Source organism: Garra rufa, chromosome 19, assembly GCF_049309525.1.
Source record: "Garra rufa chromosome 19, GarRuf1.0, whole genome shotgun sequence".
Taxonomy (NCBI): Eukaryota; Metazoa; Chordata; class Actinopteri; order Cypriniformes; family Cyprinidae; genus Garra; species Garra rufa.
This window is the reverse complement of record NC_133379.1, coordinates 25,853,727-25,869,709: the sequence shown is the minus strand read 5'-3', so window position 1 is coordinate 25,869,709 and position 15,983 is coordinate 25,853,727. Positions and strand designations below refer to the sequence as shown.

Here is a 15,983-nt window from a genome sequence, read left to right as displayed (position 1 = left end):
CACTCATTAAAGTGAGGCACTGACAAATGACGCTCATTGCGACATTGCCAAGTGATGGCGCTATGGAGCCATGTGCTTTTTAAAAACATTTTAATAGGTTTAACATTAGTTTATTAGCTCGGAATATACCCTAATTTGACTAGAAACAATGCAGACCGGAAATGCAAAGCATTCTTTCAGTTAAGAGTCGGACTTACTTCCGTGTTCAGGAAAAAGGTCTATATGGAGAAAAAAACATGAATGATGTTTTTCTCAAAAATCGTAATTTCTTTTCAACTGAAGAAAGAAACAAGAACATCTTGGATGACATAGGGGTGAGTAATTCTAAAAGTGAAGTAATTCTTTAATGAGGTCCTGGTAACCATTGTGCTGCAAAAAGCAGCGTGAACTTCTTGCCGAAAATTTTATTTAGCATTTGATGGTAGATTGGAAATTGAAAGAGTAAAGAAAAAGCATTTGTAGGAGATCTATCCCTTATTTAATCGTTTCATACTGTTTACCCCCTGCGTCTGAGTGCAAGTTGATGTCTCCATTTTGGAAAACTGCCATTTTCTAAAAATGGTGTTCGATATTCTTTTCCCTCAGTGCTATTAACTCGGCTTCTGGGGCATAGCAGACTCCCTAATAGATAGAAATACATAATCTATGCTAAAACTGCTCTAACTGCTCAAGTGGAACCGCATAATGTTCTCGATGTATTTGAAAATGAATCTGGGCTGCCAGAGTTGGCGCCATCGTTTCCGTGTGATCTCACCCTGACTGTTTTTTTTTTTTTTTTTTTTTTTGTAGCATGGGGCGTGCGTTAATGCCATGGACCTCTGGCAGTTCACTCCTTTGCATGAGGCTGCCTCCAAGAATCGCGTGGAGGTCTGCTCCCTGCTGCTGAGTCACGGAGCCGATCCCACGCTGGTCAACTGCCACGGGAAGAGCGCTGTGGACATGGCCCCAACTCCAGAACTCAAAGAGAGGCTCACATGTGAGTTTATATGATACCTTATTGCTTAAGAGTGAATTAAAGACAACATACTGGGATTTTTCACCATCGCTCAGTGTAAGTGCCATCAAAGCCTGGTAAACTCATCCTGCTTGTTTATCCTTGCAAGTGTAAGTGAGCTAGACGCAACTTGGCTCTGATTGTTCCTGCCACATTCTCACTGTTAAAGAGACAGACACATCAAGGTTTAGAGAAAGACGCCTTTAAACAATCTTCTCGTTCTGCATTATTCAAGCGCGGTGGAGGCTGAGCTCCAGTCTGCTGATGAGGTTGGCAGGCGACGTTGTTATATATTTTGCCTGTGAATTCTCCATCTGGCTTCTCCCAGTGAGGGGTGGAGTGATGCAGAAACTTTACACAGTTTGCTGTGTAAAGATTTTCCTTTATGTGGAGTTGAGCTGCGAGTGTTTTAGGTTGCAAACTCTTGTGTAACATCCCTCATTTGCCAATCACTTTTGACAGTTGCTGATAAATTTAAATATTATATAAATTAGTTAATGTAGTAATTAACATGAATGAACAATACATATATTTCAGTATTTATTCATCTTTGGTAATGTTAGTTAATAAAAAGTCATTCATTGTTAGTTTTAACTAATGTAAACAAGTACAACTTTTAATTTTATTAATGCATTAGTAAATGTAGTTAACATTACCTAAGGTTAATAAATGCTGTAGAAGTATTGTTCATTTTTAGTTCACGTTAACTAAACTAGTTTGTTGACATTATAGTTGTGGTGAAAAGTTTACATACAATGTTAAGTATTTTATCAAAATACGAGCGATCGTACAAAATGTATGTTATTTTTTATTTAGTACTGACCTGAATAAGATATTTCACATAAAAGACGTTTACATATAGTCTACAAGAGAAAATAATAGTTGAAATGACCCTGTTCAAAAGTTTACATACACTTGATTCTTAATACTGTGCTGTTACCTGAATGATCCACAGCTGTTTTTTTGTTTTGTTTAGTGATAGTTCATGAGTCTCTTGTTTGTCCTGAACAGTTAAAATGCCTGCTGTTCTTCAGAAAAATCTTTCAGGTCCCACAAATTCTTTGGTTTTTCAGCATTTTTGTGTATTTGAATCCTTTCCAACAATGACTGTATGCTTTTTTTCAGACTGAGGACGACTGAGGGACTATGCAAGTATTACAAAAGGTTAAAACAGTCACTGATGCTCCAAAAGGAAAAATGATGCATTAAGAGCCGGGGGTGAAAACTTTTGAACAGAATGAAGATGTCTACATTTTTCCTATTTTACCTAAATATTATGTTGTTGTTTTTATTTAGTACTGCCCTTTAGAATCTAAATAAGATACTTACATGTTACCCAGAAGACAAAATAAGTTAAATTTACCTTGACCTTCTAATTCAAAAAAATGTCAGCCCTATTTCCTTCTAAAGCATCAGTAAGCATTTGCACCTTTTGTAATAGTTACATATGAGTCCCTCATTGGTCCTCAGTGTGAAAAGAGGGATCTTAAAATCATACAGTCATTGTTGAAAAGGGTGCAAATACACAATGTTGAAAAACCAAAAAATTTGTGGGACATTAATGACTTTTCTGAAGAACAGTTGTCAGTTTAACTGTTCAGGACAAACAAGGGACTCATGAACGACTATCGCTAAAAAAAAAACACAGCTGTGGATCATTCAGGTATCAACATTAAGAATCAAGTGTATGTAAGCTTTTGAATGGGGGTTTTGTTTATAAATTCAACTATTATTTTCTCTTGTGGACTATATTTATTTTTTTACTATATTATGGTCATTTATGTGAGATATCTTATTCAGGTCTTAAAAAAGATCATGCATTCCACTTATTTTGGTAAAATAATTAACATTTTGCAGATTCTGCAAGGTGTATGTGAACTTTTGACCTCAACTGTATATGTGACCCTGGACCACAAAACCAGTCTTAAGTCGCTGGGGTATATTTGTAGCAATAGCCAAAAATACATTGCATGGGTCAAAAATTTTGATTTTTCTTTTATGCCAAAAATCATTAAGAAATTAAGTAAAGTTCATGTTCCATGAAGATTTTTTGTAAAATTCCTACTGTAAACATATCAAAATGTAATTTTTGATTTGTAATATGCATTGTTAAGAACCTAATTTGGACAACTTTAAAGGTGATTTTCTCAGTCTTTTTGATTTTTTTGCATCCTCAGATTTCTGATTTCAAATAGATGTATCTCAGCCAAATATTGTCCTATCCTAACAAACCATACATCAATAGAAAGCTTATTTATTGAGCTTTCATATGATGTATAAATCTCAGTTTTGACAAATTTAACCTTATGACTGGTTTTGTGGTCCAGGGTCACATATAAGTAAATAAAATGCAATATTTAGTTCAACATTAACATTAGTTAATGTATTAACTAACATCAATGAAAAATTCATTTATTACAGTATTCATCTTTGTTAACATTAGTTAATAAAAATACAGTTGTTCATTAATTGTTTTAAGTTTTAAATGCTTCAAGTTAGGCATTTTAAACATTATAATGTACAGTATGAACAGTATGTACAGTATAAAGGTGGATATTAATTTTTTACACATTAACTATTGGCAAATGATAGCAATTTTTTTTTTAATAGTTTTGCTAAATATCAGCGAGATTGGCTGAATCCCACCCGTGTTCGTTTAGTAAAACAGCTCTCATGTCTCATGAAATAATGTTCCCTCTTTGCTGTTCTTAGAAGCAGGAGCATAACAAATTGAATGCGCAAAATTCATTCGATCAGGTCAGACGATTCAGTCATACATTTTAGATATCCTAACTCAGATTTTTGCTGCCGTGAAGCCAGATTGCATTGTAGCTGTGAAGCTTCAATTACTTCTTTCACGCTTTGTCTTGATGAATTATGTCTACCAACGGCTTCTGTCAGAGCGTCTTGCATCACCTCTCTAAATATTCTCTTTTTTTCTCTGGCGCAGATGAGTTTAAGGGCCACTCTCTTCTTCAGGCGGCACGGGAAGCAGACATGACCAAGGTGAAGAAGACCCTGGCTTTGGAGATCATCAACTTCAAGCACCCACAGACGCATGAGACGGCACTGGTGAGCCCCTGCTGATTCACTTCAAAGCACCACCAGCTCAGACATAAACTTGAAAGCAGATGTTAAAGAGAGAGGCCAAAAGTGAAATTCCTGTCATGTCATTCTAAGCCTGTACCTTTAACCACAACAGAAGATATTAAGACAGGATGTACACACTGCTCTGAACTTAGACACTAACAATACCTCTATCTTGTTTCAGCATTGTGCTGTCGCCTCACCTCACCCAAAACGAAAACAGGTCTCTGAACTGCTGCTACGGAAAGGAGCCAATGTCAATGAGAAGAACAAAGAGTGAGTGAATGTGCCTGTCATGTGTTTATCCAATGCCAAATGTTTACTAATGCTAAGGTCTGTCTGTCTTTCTCATTATCTTCTCTGTTATCATCCATGTGCAGCTTCATGACGCCTCTCCATGTGGCGGCAGAACGGGCGCACAACGACATCATGGAGGTTCTGCAGAAACACGGGGCGAAGGTACACAGCTGCTCCTGCGTCAGCAGGCACCTCATAACCGCATGTGTTCTCAAGTGCCTACAGAGCTGCGACGCACACATTTACACACCTGCCACCTTTTTTCACCATCCAGCTCTCACAGGATAGTCTGCCCTAAAGGGATAGTTCACCGAAAAATTGTCAGTGTTTATTTTTTATAGTCTTGTGATTGCAAACCTGTATGCTGTATTTTTTTTTGTGGGAGGAAAGATGATATTTTTGGAGATTTTGGTTTACTTCCAGAACAGAAATTTACAGATTATTTACTCACACCCTTGTCTTCCAAGATGTTCATATCTTTCTTTCTTCAATCGTAAAGAAATAGTTTTTTGATAAAAAAATAAAAAAATTAAAAAAAAATTCAGGAATGTAGTGGACTTCCATGGTGCCCGCGAGTTTGAACTTCCAAAATGTAGCTTCAGAGGACTCTAAATGATTCCAGCGGAGGAAGAAGGATCTTATCTAGCGAAACGATTGGTTAATTTTCAAAAACATTAACGATTTGTAAACTTTTTAACCTCAAACGCTCATCTTGTCCAGCTCTGCATGAACTCTGTGTATTTTGGTTCAAGACAGTTAGGGTATGTTGAAAAGCTCCCATCTAATTTTCTCCTCCATCTTCTTACTTTGCTGTTTTACTTTTTTTTTGTAAAGGGTGTTTGACCCTCCTTGCACATTCACTTTGTAAACACTGGGTCTATACTTCTGCAGCGATATAGGGTGATTTTAAAGTTAGAGGAGAAAATGAGATGGGATGTACAGAGTTCACGCAAAGCTAGACAAGATGAGCATTTGAGGTTAAAAAGTATATAAATTGTAATTGTTTTTTAGAAAATAATCGATTGTTTCACTAGATAAGACCCTTCTTCCTCGGCTGGGATTTTTAAAGCCCTTTGAAGCTGCATTTAAAGGAATAGTTCACCCAAAAATGAAAATTTGATGTTTATCTGCTTACCCCCAGGGCATCCAAGATGTAGGTGACTTTGTATTTTCAGTGGAACACAAAGATTTTTACCTCAAACCATTGCAGTCTGTCAGTCATTTAATGGCAGTCAATGGTTACCAAATCTTTTAGAGTAAAAAAAAACATACACAGACAAAATCAAATTAAACCCTACGGCTCGTGACGATACATTGAGATCTTGAGACACATAACGATCAGTCTGTGCAGGAAACTGAACAGTATTTATAATTTGGTTTTGTATGTGTAGTTTGAGTTAAAAATCTTTGTTTGTGTTCTGCTGAAGAAACAAAGTCACCTACATCTTGGCTGCCCTGGGGGTAAGCAGATAAACATCAAATTTTCATTTTTGGGTGAATTATCCCTTTAAACTGCATTTTGGAAGTTGATCATAGAAGTCCACTATATGGGGAAAAATCTAGAAATGTTTGCCTCAAAAAACAATTTATTTATTTTTTTACGGCGTAGAAAGACATGAACATGGATGACAAGAGGGTGAGTAAATTATCTGTAGATTTTTGTTCTGGAAGTGAACTTCTCCTTTAACAAAAGCTCAGGTCAAAGAAAGGAGGAAATTGGTCATTTAAAAATAGATTATGATTGTTTTTTGTGCAAGAACCATTGACTGTTATTATAGGTGGTCTTCTGGGGAAAAATAAAACACTACAAATGTAGAATATGGCTGCATCTTTTTTAGTCTGTTCTCACCTGAGTTGAGAAAAATCAGTTCAGTGGAGCAGCATTTCTGTCACCTCTACTATTGTGTGGAGTTGAGTCATCACGTTCCTGCTGTACGAGGAGAAGAATGAGCATTGCTAACACTGCACCTCCTAGTTTTTGTTTTTTTGTCAGGGTAATTTGCCTGCTTATCAGTGGTTAAGATAATTGGCTTTGAGATGGAAGAGCTCATCATCAGTATGGAAGTGTTTATCTGCTAGCATCTTCCCAATTAACTGCCAAACATTCATCACGCCGTTCACAAAGAGACTTTAGCTGATTGGTCTCCTACTTGAAGTCTGATCAGTACAGTTTGGAGTCATGAACTTGTTGTGATTCAGAACATTTTTTGCATTCGTTTTGTTGCTTTCTAAATAGTGGAATCACTTGAGTTTTAGGTTTTGTTTCTGATATTTTTTTTTTGTAAATTTTGTATCCTACAAAAATTAACTTTAGAGAGGAGAATTTTCTAAATATATGCACCATATAACATATTCATTATAATTTTTACTGTTCTTTAATGTTTAAATAGATCTGTCAAGCTTTTATGACAGCACCATTTAAATGTTTATATTTCAAAAAAATATATAATTATGTAATTGTAACTTAATTATTTTAAAAACTTCATTAAGTGTAATTTAAGCATTCATATACAAATCAGATATTTTAACCTTTAATATTATAGCATTGTAGTACCGACTGACTCTCATGTATAATTTGATTACAAATACAGAAAACTGTAATTTTGGAAATGTTAATGCAATTTAATATAGTGTTTTTCTAGTTTAATATACTTTAAAGTCTAATTTATTCCTGTGATTTAAAGCTGAAATTTCAGCATCATTACTCCAGTATTCACATGTCACATGATCCTTCAAAAAATCATTCTAATATGCTGATTTATTATCGGTGTTGGAAACAGTTGTGTTGCTTAATATTTATTTTTTTTGTGATCTGTGATACTTTTTTCGGTGTTCTTTGATAAATAAAACATTAGAACAGCATTTATTTAAAATAGAACTTTTGGAACAAGCACAAAGTTTGGGGTCAGTAATTTTTTTCTTTCTTTCTTTGAAATAAATTAATACTTTTATTCAGCAAGATGTGTTAAATTTATAAAGTGATAGTAAAGACTTATATTATTAGAAAATATTTCTATTTTGAATAAATGTCCTGTTCTTTTTAACTTTTTATTCATCAGAATCCTGAAAAAAGTATCACAGGTTGCAAAAAAAAAAAAATGAAGCAGCACAACACTTTCCAACATTGATAAGAAAAGTAATAAATCAGTATATTGGAATGATTTCTGAAGGATTATGTGACACTGAAGACTGGAGTGAAAAAAATCTAATATTTTGAATTGCAATAATTTTTCATATTACTTTTTTCTGTATTTTTGATCAAATAAATGGAACTTTGATGAGCATAAGCAACTTCCCAAACTATGAGCGGCATATGTATAATTTTCTTAGTTAAGAGTTTTTTTTCCTTGAAAAAATTTGGCATGTACTGTACCTGATATATCCAAAACAAATCAAATTGCGATCTTGTGAATCAGAAACTAATCAAATTTCAAAACCCAGCCTGTTATTGTTATTGTTTCCCATAATTCATAATATAGCACTTTGTGTATAGTGGAAAGTTGCCTTCTACATTTTTTCTCCAGACCTGCCTCATTTGACATTCCTCACAGACAAACTGAATCCAAACTTGGTTTAGAAGAGATAATGAAGACAGCACCGTTGCTAGATGAAATAAATTTGAAAACATGAAAAGGTTCAAAGCTCCTTCGAGAATTGTATTGCCTAAAACCATTTGGATTCTTATTTGTTTTTCTGGTACATCCTGAAATGGCTTTATTTCACATCAGGCTGCTGAGGAATTTAAATGTATTCTGTATATACATTACCGGTTAAACATTTGGAGTAAATACTTTTAATCAGCAAGAATGCATTAAATGATCAGAAGTGACATTTAAAGACATTTGTAATGTTACAAAAGATTTCTATTACAAACAAATACTGTTGTGAACTTTATATTCATTAAATAATGAAAAATATATATAATGGTTTCCACAAATATGTTAACCAGCACAACTGTTTTCAACTGTGCTGATAAATCTGTCTTGAGCAGCAAATCAGCATATCAGAATGATTTCTGAAGGATCACGTGACATTGAAAACTGGAGTAATGGCTAAAAGTTTAAATTGTAATAATATTTCACAATATTTACTGTATTTATTTGTATTTATGCTCTTTGTTTAGAGCGCTCTATGGTGAGCCAGTTCGGTTTCTGTAATGCTTTTTAAAAGACAAATCTTCTACATTTAAAGGTAGTGTCAGAGTTTTGTAGTGAAAGTGAATAAGTTAACAGCCTGCTGCCTCGGTCTCACAGCTGGATTGTGTCAGAGAAAGTGGAGGACGTTTACGAGCTACATCAGTCATGTCATTACCTCTCCAGAGCAGAGAGGGGTAAAAGACTTCCAAATCAATGGAGCTCTTTCAGAGAGCCAAATCAGATAAGCATCGACTAACTGATCAGGCATTCAGCTACCGCCTTGGCTGAGAGCATCAGGGCTGATCAGCTATTCTTCAGCGGAGAGACCAGGGGAGCCGATTCTCCTGTAAATAATCTCATCCACAGTCTGCGGTCTTTGTTCGAGGCGAGAGTGTATCTAAAGGGCCTCCCCGTTCATCAAACTTGCGTGTCCTACTTTCACGTAAGGTTGTATTATCCCGAGGTCCTTTTCGTTGATTCCGTGTGGCTCTTTTATGCTGCCTGGAGCAGCTTGATTTTCAAAGCCGACCTCCCTTGTGCTCGCATCCCGACTCTTCTGCATGATAAATAAACGGAGGCTGACCCGCCATAACCTGAATTCCATCATTCAATCATCTGCGTCCATCTGTTGCGGTACGACCCCTCGGAAACACATCCGATCGTTAACTGGTGTTGCGACCCAGCTCGCTGCCAAAATTCAGCGGCCAGACTTAAGTGACATTAATGGACTGGATAATTAGTCAGGCTGGAGGTTCAAAGACAAGAGGCTATTGTAGCTAGTGTGTGTTTACAGACCATGTGTAAACTAGTTAACAGATGGTGCAGAAGCATTGTGTTAATAAGAAGAGCAGGAAGCATGAAGAATAAAGCTGTCTAAAGTAAACACAGTTACTGAGAAAACCAGCTGACGGTGGAAGCTGCTTATTAGCTGAAGATCTAGATTTTTGATCAAACCGACAGGAAAATGTTTTTAGTATAGGCTGATTGACTGAAATCTGTTCAATCATCATCTGTTTGCCAGTTTTTGAGGACAGCCCAAAATTTACATTTCACCTTTGGGGTCTGTAAAATTTTTTAAGTGTTTTTAAAGGAGGTCTCTTATTCTTACCAAGGCTGCAAAATATGTGAAATATTATTTTCTAATAAAATTTTTAAAATCAAATTTATTCCTGTGATGCAAAGCTGAATTTTCAGCATCATTACTCCAGTCTTCAGTGTCACATGATCCTTCAGAAATCATTCATTTGGTGCTTAAGAAACATTTCTTATTTCTATTAGTGTTGAAAATGGTTGCGCTGCTTAATATTTTTGTGGAAACGGTGATGATTAAAAAAATTCATAAAGAACTTTTCAAAAGTCATATTGGGTTTAATAGTTTTTTCATAGTTTGCAAACTCTGTATGTAGTCATAATCATGAAATCATGAATGTATATAGTAAAGATGCAGAAACATTTTGACCATGGGACATTTTTATTCAAAAATGCAATAAAATGCAATTTTCAGTTGAATCTGAGAGAGAATCTGAACAAAAGCCAGAACTTTAACCAGTGTTAAGGCAAGACACTGCAGGTGAATAGGGTAAACAAAAATTAACTAGGAGCTTTCACCTTACTTACCCAGTTGATTGATTACATTGATAATTGCAAACATTTTTTGTATTACAAGTTTTCTAAAATATTACGTTTAAATATGCAAATACGGCATTATTTAATGAAATATGCACTAATTTGCACACATTTCTAGTACAAAAATCTAAACACTGGATCAAGTCAGTTTCAAAATTCTTGTTAAATTTTTTTTTTTTAAATATTAGAGTCAAATGTTTTTACGGAGGGATTTTGGGTATCTCATTTTGTCACTCCATAATTCAGAAAAAACTTTGAACAGACAAAAAAACATTTTTGGGGGGATAAAATGTATAAAATCAAGCTAATTATATATGAACAAATTCGCGAATCATTTGACTTAGGTATAGACTTCAAATTGTGTATCGTGAATCATTTGATTTAATCAGAATTTTTCATATCACGAATCATTAAGTCAAATGATTCATGATCTGCGCTCTAAGACCTGATCTGAAATGGTTTGTAAATCATTATTCAGATCGGGACTTCAGTACACACAAAATCATTTGATTCAACTCGAGAGTTCAAAGCGTATATGGCGAATCAATTGTTTCAGTTGTAGATTTCAGAGCGATTTCGTGATTTTTCTTTTTTCTTTTTTTTCCCCCCAGTAGAAAACATCAAAAAACTAAAGCCGTACGGTTATAAAAACAAAACAGAAAAAAAGTATAGACCATTACAAATCCCATAATTAACCACAGTTTTACTATAAAAGTAAGAAAGTGTAGTATAATTTGTAATACTTTAGTAGTGATACTTTGCATGTGCTTCCCTTCATTTTTGCTGTTTTTTATTAGCATATTTTGATTTATTTATTATCTTTGGAATTTAAAATTTGAAAGAAGACATTGTTTGATATTTGAGATCTTTGATTGAAGACCTTAACATCAAAAAATAAGTGCTTGAAAAGTCCTTAAAAGTCCTGGAATTTCATTTTACAGTATCTGTACGAACACTGCTAATAGTAATTCCAATAATTCCAAATTGCAATAATGTTTCTCTATTAAAACAACACCCGTTATAAGTGAGAGCACTTATTGAGCAACCACAATCGCAAACAATATAGTCAAGATCTCATGACAGAATGCAGACAGGCTGAATGACACTTTCATTTACGCCAAACATCTCATATGGAAATCCCTAATCTCCAAACAACTTATTTGCCAATGATTTCAGATCATTATTGGCACTTGCGGTTGCCAGATTGCAAAAATGAAGCAAAACACTAGGCAGAAAATGTATCCTTTTAACAGGAAAGCTGTGATTTGGGGACTCTTGATATCTGAAAAGGCAGATATAAAAAGAGATTTATATTTTTAAAATGTTTAAAATGCATTTTAGTCTACGATATTGCTGATATAGTCAGTTATTGTTTTTTTTTACTTTTTTGTCATCTCGTCATCTCATTTTAATCATGGGCAAAAAAGCTCATCACTTAACAATTTTCATCATAGTTTTTGTTAACGAAATTACCACTAACTTTAACTTACTGATGTGAACCCCAAGATGAAGAAGACATAATGCAAGCCTATGTGAAATCATGTAAACCCTGTAATGTAAGCATCCATTCACTGATGAAATTTAATTTTCATTTTTTTTCTTAACATTAAAGTTTGTGTGTTATTATCAGTCACATTTTTTTTTAACAAATCAGAATTGGTTGCGGTGTGAACAAAGCCAATGTGTGATGTTTGATATGGAAAAATGCATCATGTACAGTCGCACTTCCAGTAAAGCATGATTTTGATGAGAGTTTAAGTTTCAAAAAGTAACAAGTTTGAGACAGAATAATGAACTGTAATCGTGCCATATGCTAAACCACACACGCATTTACGCAGCAGGTCCCTTTCTTTCTTCGCTGTGCAGTGTTGATAGTCTTTGAAGGGAGCGTGGAAGTTTCCCAGGGGCTTCTCTGATTAATTCATATTTGTGTTCATTTCAAAAGAGGCCAAGTTTGCTTACAGCTCAGTCTTGCTCTGTGGGCTGCGTTCAGATGTGCTCTTCACTGATCAGTGAGGAGGAGGAGATTTCAGTCTGCTCACTTCCTTTCCATCCTTGTTTTCTGTTTGTTTATAGATGAATGCTGTTGACACGCTGGGTCAGACGGCATTGCACCGAGCGGCTCTGGCTGGACACTTGCAGACTTGCAGGCTTCTTTTGAGTTATGGAGCCGACCCCGCCATCGTCTCCCTGCAGGGGTTCACAGCCGCACAGATGGGCAATGAAGCTGTACAGCAGATCCTAAATGGTACATACTGGGATTGTTTATTTGTGCTATGATGTTATACATTAACAGTTATGGAAATTCATGTTAATTTATGCTTGTCTCTGTTAGAAAACATTCCAGTGAGGAATTCAGATGTGGATTATAGACTCCTAGAAGCCGCAAAAGCAGGAGACTTGGACACTGTGAAGGTGAGGGATGCCTTAAATTGGTTTCAAACTAGTCAACTAGTTGTCTAGCAGCATGGCTCTTTAAATGCAAATGAGCTGCTGCTCCCCGCCCCCTTTTCCAGAATAAAGCTGTACTTTTACAGCCCATACTTCAAAAAAACATCTGTGTGTTTTGATTATCATGCGTTTTAAAGCCATATCATTTTAAACTTCTGATATACGAATTTCTGAGCACACACATCCAAAGCATGTGCACAGAAAGCAGCTGTCACATGGCATGTGAGTACTAAACTAAGTTCTCTTTCACGTCTTATTGCGCTTAAACTGTCAAATACACACAAGTTTATGGTAAAACCACACAAGAGTTACAAAAATGAAAATATTTTATGTTATGTCTATGAAGGCAAACAGGTAGGAAAGAAATTGCAAGTTTATATTAGCTCTGTGTGGCAGCAAATCAACAAATCTTGTCTCTTCTGAGGTTCTGTGCTCATTAGTGCAGCCAAAGACAGTTAGCATGCTTTCCTCAAACTTTTGCCATGGCGTTAGAACCAGTACAGCGTAGTAGCTTGCGGGAAAAAAAACAATGGCTGCACTGTGGGTGTACATGTGCAGATTAAGAAGTGATAATATTATAATAAGATCCCCTTTCGACTTCACGGGTGGAGCAAAATCTTAAAAAAACTTGATTTTTCACAAGCTTGCAGAAAAAGGCTTACCAAAACAAAATTACTGGGTGGTCCTTTTTTACATTTTCTGGGTTGGTAGATGCATGGGGGACCCGATTAAAGCACTTAAACATGGAAAAAGTCAGATTTTCATGACATGCCACCTTTAAAGAGCAGGTCATATGGTTTTTTAAAGTGTCCTAATAATGTGTTGGAGTCCCCTAAATGCATCATCAGAAACCATTGTAATTTTCCCAGAATATACATTTATACATAGTCATTTGTTCATGATTTCAAAATGGTTCATTCAAATTGGTTTCGAGTGTAATGTCTGTAGACACCTCTCTTCCATCTGCCTACTCTGCCCTGATTGGTCAGCTGGCCAAGCCTGTTGTGATTGGCATAGAGAGGAGTACTTTAGCAAGGTAGCGAGTGCTACCATCTGCCTAGTCTGCGGTTGTTTTTGGTGTTGCGGGTTGAAGCGACCCCAATAACGTCATATTTAGTCCCTGGAATGCGAATTCACCAGGGGAACCCTGACAAAAAGCGTGTATTTTACACTGTATTTTTTAATGGGGGACCCCCCTCGAAACGCAATTGGGTGGGTTTTGTTGTGACAACCTGGCAACCCTAGTATGCACCTTTACATAAAACATTAATAGTGCTCCAGTCCGTTCTCAAAATAATGACATAAAAACATCATGCCCATAAAAACATAACCCTATAACTGCCGTTGCAGCAAAATAAACAGCAATTTCAAAATGATTATAAAGTCTATGCGCTACACTACATTCTTTATTATTAAACTAAGTAATTAGAATAACGACAGTATACATTAATCGACACATTCTTAGGAAATAGTGGGTTCACAGCGAATTATCAGAACTATTTCAGCAAGACAGTATTATTGTGCTTTATCTGGAAACCTGAAGCTGCATTAGATATACATTACATATTAGCACATTTTGAGCACTCAACTGAGAATGTACACATAACGTATCAGTCGTACTTAAAGGTTTTCGTTTGGAGACGCTTGTTAATCCAAAAAGAAAATTAGAATCCATGTACTAAAATAAGTTATCGTTCATGTCTTATTGCGCTTAAACTCAAATACACGCAAGTTTATGTTAAAACCACACATTAGTTACAAAAACGAAAATATTTTGTCAATTATGTCTGTGAAGGTAAACAGGTAGGAAATTGCAAATTGTATTTTTTCCACGATACCACAACAAAAGGATTAAATTGTTTTGCTGTGCTATCGTGGAAAAATACATTTTAACCACGGATTCTTCACATCGTCATCTGAGCAAACTTGCTTTCACAGAGCGGAACACAGCGTCTTCTCAACATGATGTAAACACTAACTAGTGGAAGTGTTTGGGGGTAGGTCAGAGTGTTCGATTTTCGCGGACAGGCAAGGATTATGCTAATGTGTTACAGAGTGACGTTGAAAAGATTCTAAAAATATAACGATTAGCTAAGGCAATTCAGAGTCAACTCTTACTTTTGAGAGACAATATCTTTATGTATAATGCACTTTTTGATTAACAACCTTGCAGATTGTTTACATTGAAGGATGGCTACATTACAAGCAGCAAAAGAGATATTTTTTGAAAACCCATATTACTTGCTCTTTAAAAATCTGTGGTGATCTGGTGGAGCCAAGATATAACATGAAACTGTTTTCTCTAGAAAGATACATTTGGGCCACTATTTTTTCTTGTAATAAACTTTAATTCATTTGAGATACTGAGATACTTGTAATAATGTGTTTTCATTAGCGTACTGCTACAAAGCAGCTCCAGGATATATGGAGATGAAAATATATCTGCAGTTATGGATATTGAATTTTTTTATAGGCTTTAGGCTTTTGTCTGGTACAAAAATACCCTGAATGAGTTTAGTTTTTTTTTTATATCCCAGACAATGAAAGTTTCCAAGGACACAGCTTGCAGCTCTTAAATGTGTTTTGTTCCATACTCATGACCTTGACCAAGGTAAATGTAAGAAGACCTCACCTTCGACTGTGTGTTGGAGAGAAACGCTGAGCCAGCATGCACAAAAACCGCAGGATCCTGTTACATAGACTTCATTCTAAAGTGTAGACTTTTTTCAATACTATACACTGTCCTTCAAAAATTTGCACTTGGTCAATTTTTTTTGAGAGAGAGAGAGAGAGAGAACTTTTATTAAACTTGCTGAATGCTTTTATTCAGGAAGGACGCATTACATTGTTCAAAAGTGACATTAAAGACATTTTAAAATGTTACAAAAGATTTTTATTTTACATAAATACTGTGCTTTTGAAAAATATATCATGTATTTAAAATATATGTTTTTAGTCAAATATTAAGCAGAACAGATGTTTTCAGCATGTTTTTTGAACACCAAATTAGCATATTAGAATTATTTCTGAAGGATCATGTGACACTGGAGTAAATATAAAACGGTTAAAATAAAAAACAATATTTTTGCAATATTACTGTAGTTTTTATCTAATACTTGCTTAGTGAGCATAAGATTAAAAATTTATTAAAAATATTTTTGAACTATAGTGTATATATTATTAATATTGCAAAATTATTAATTTAAATTAGTGCCAGGCAACAATTAATCGCAATTAATCGCATACAAAATATTTTTTTGTGTACATAATGTATGTGTGTGTGTATGTGTACTGTGTATATTTATTATTTATATAAATACACACACATGCATGTATGTATTTAAGAAAAATGTTGTTTATATATTTCATATATTTTTATATAGTATAAATTA

The 15,983-nt window shown here is 35.0% G+C and overlaps 1 protein-coding gene across 1 annotated transcript in view; it reads left to right on the top strand.

Annotated features, from left to right (window-relative positions):
- The window catches only part of tnksa (tankyrase, TRF1-interacting ankyrin-related ADP-ribose polymerase a), a 154,521-nt gene that overhangs the window by 114,323 nt on the left and 24,215 nt on the right, over positions 1–15,983 (top strand). Inside the window, exons 8-13 of the mRNA XM_073824012.1 lie at positions 790–976; positions 3,945–4,066; positions 4,266–4,357; positions 4,462–4,540; positions 12,217–12,388; positions 12,476–12,555. Coding sequence (XP_073680113.1) covers positions 790–976; positions 3,945–4,066; positions 4,266–4,357; positions 4,462–4,540; positions 12,217–12,388; positions 12,476–12,555 — 732 coding nt within the window. The remainder of the gene's footprint in view (positions 1–789; positions 977–3,944; positions 4,067–4,265; positions 4,358–4,461; positions 4,541–12,216; positions 12,389–12,475; positions 12,556–15,983) is intronic.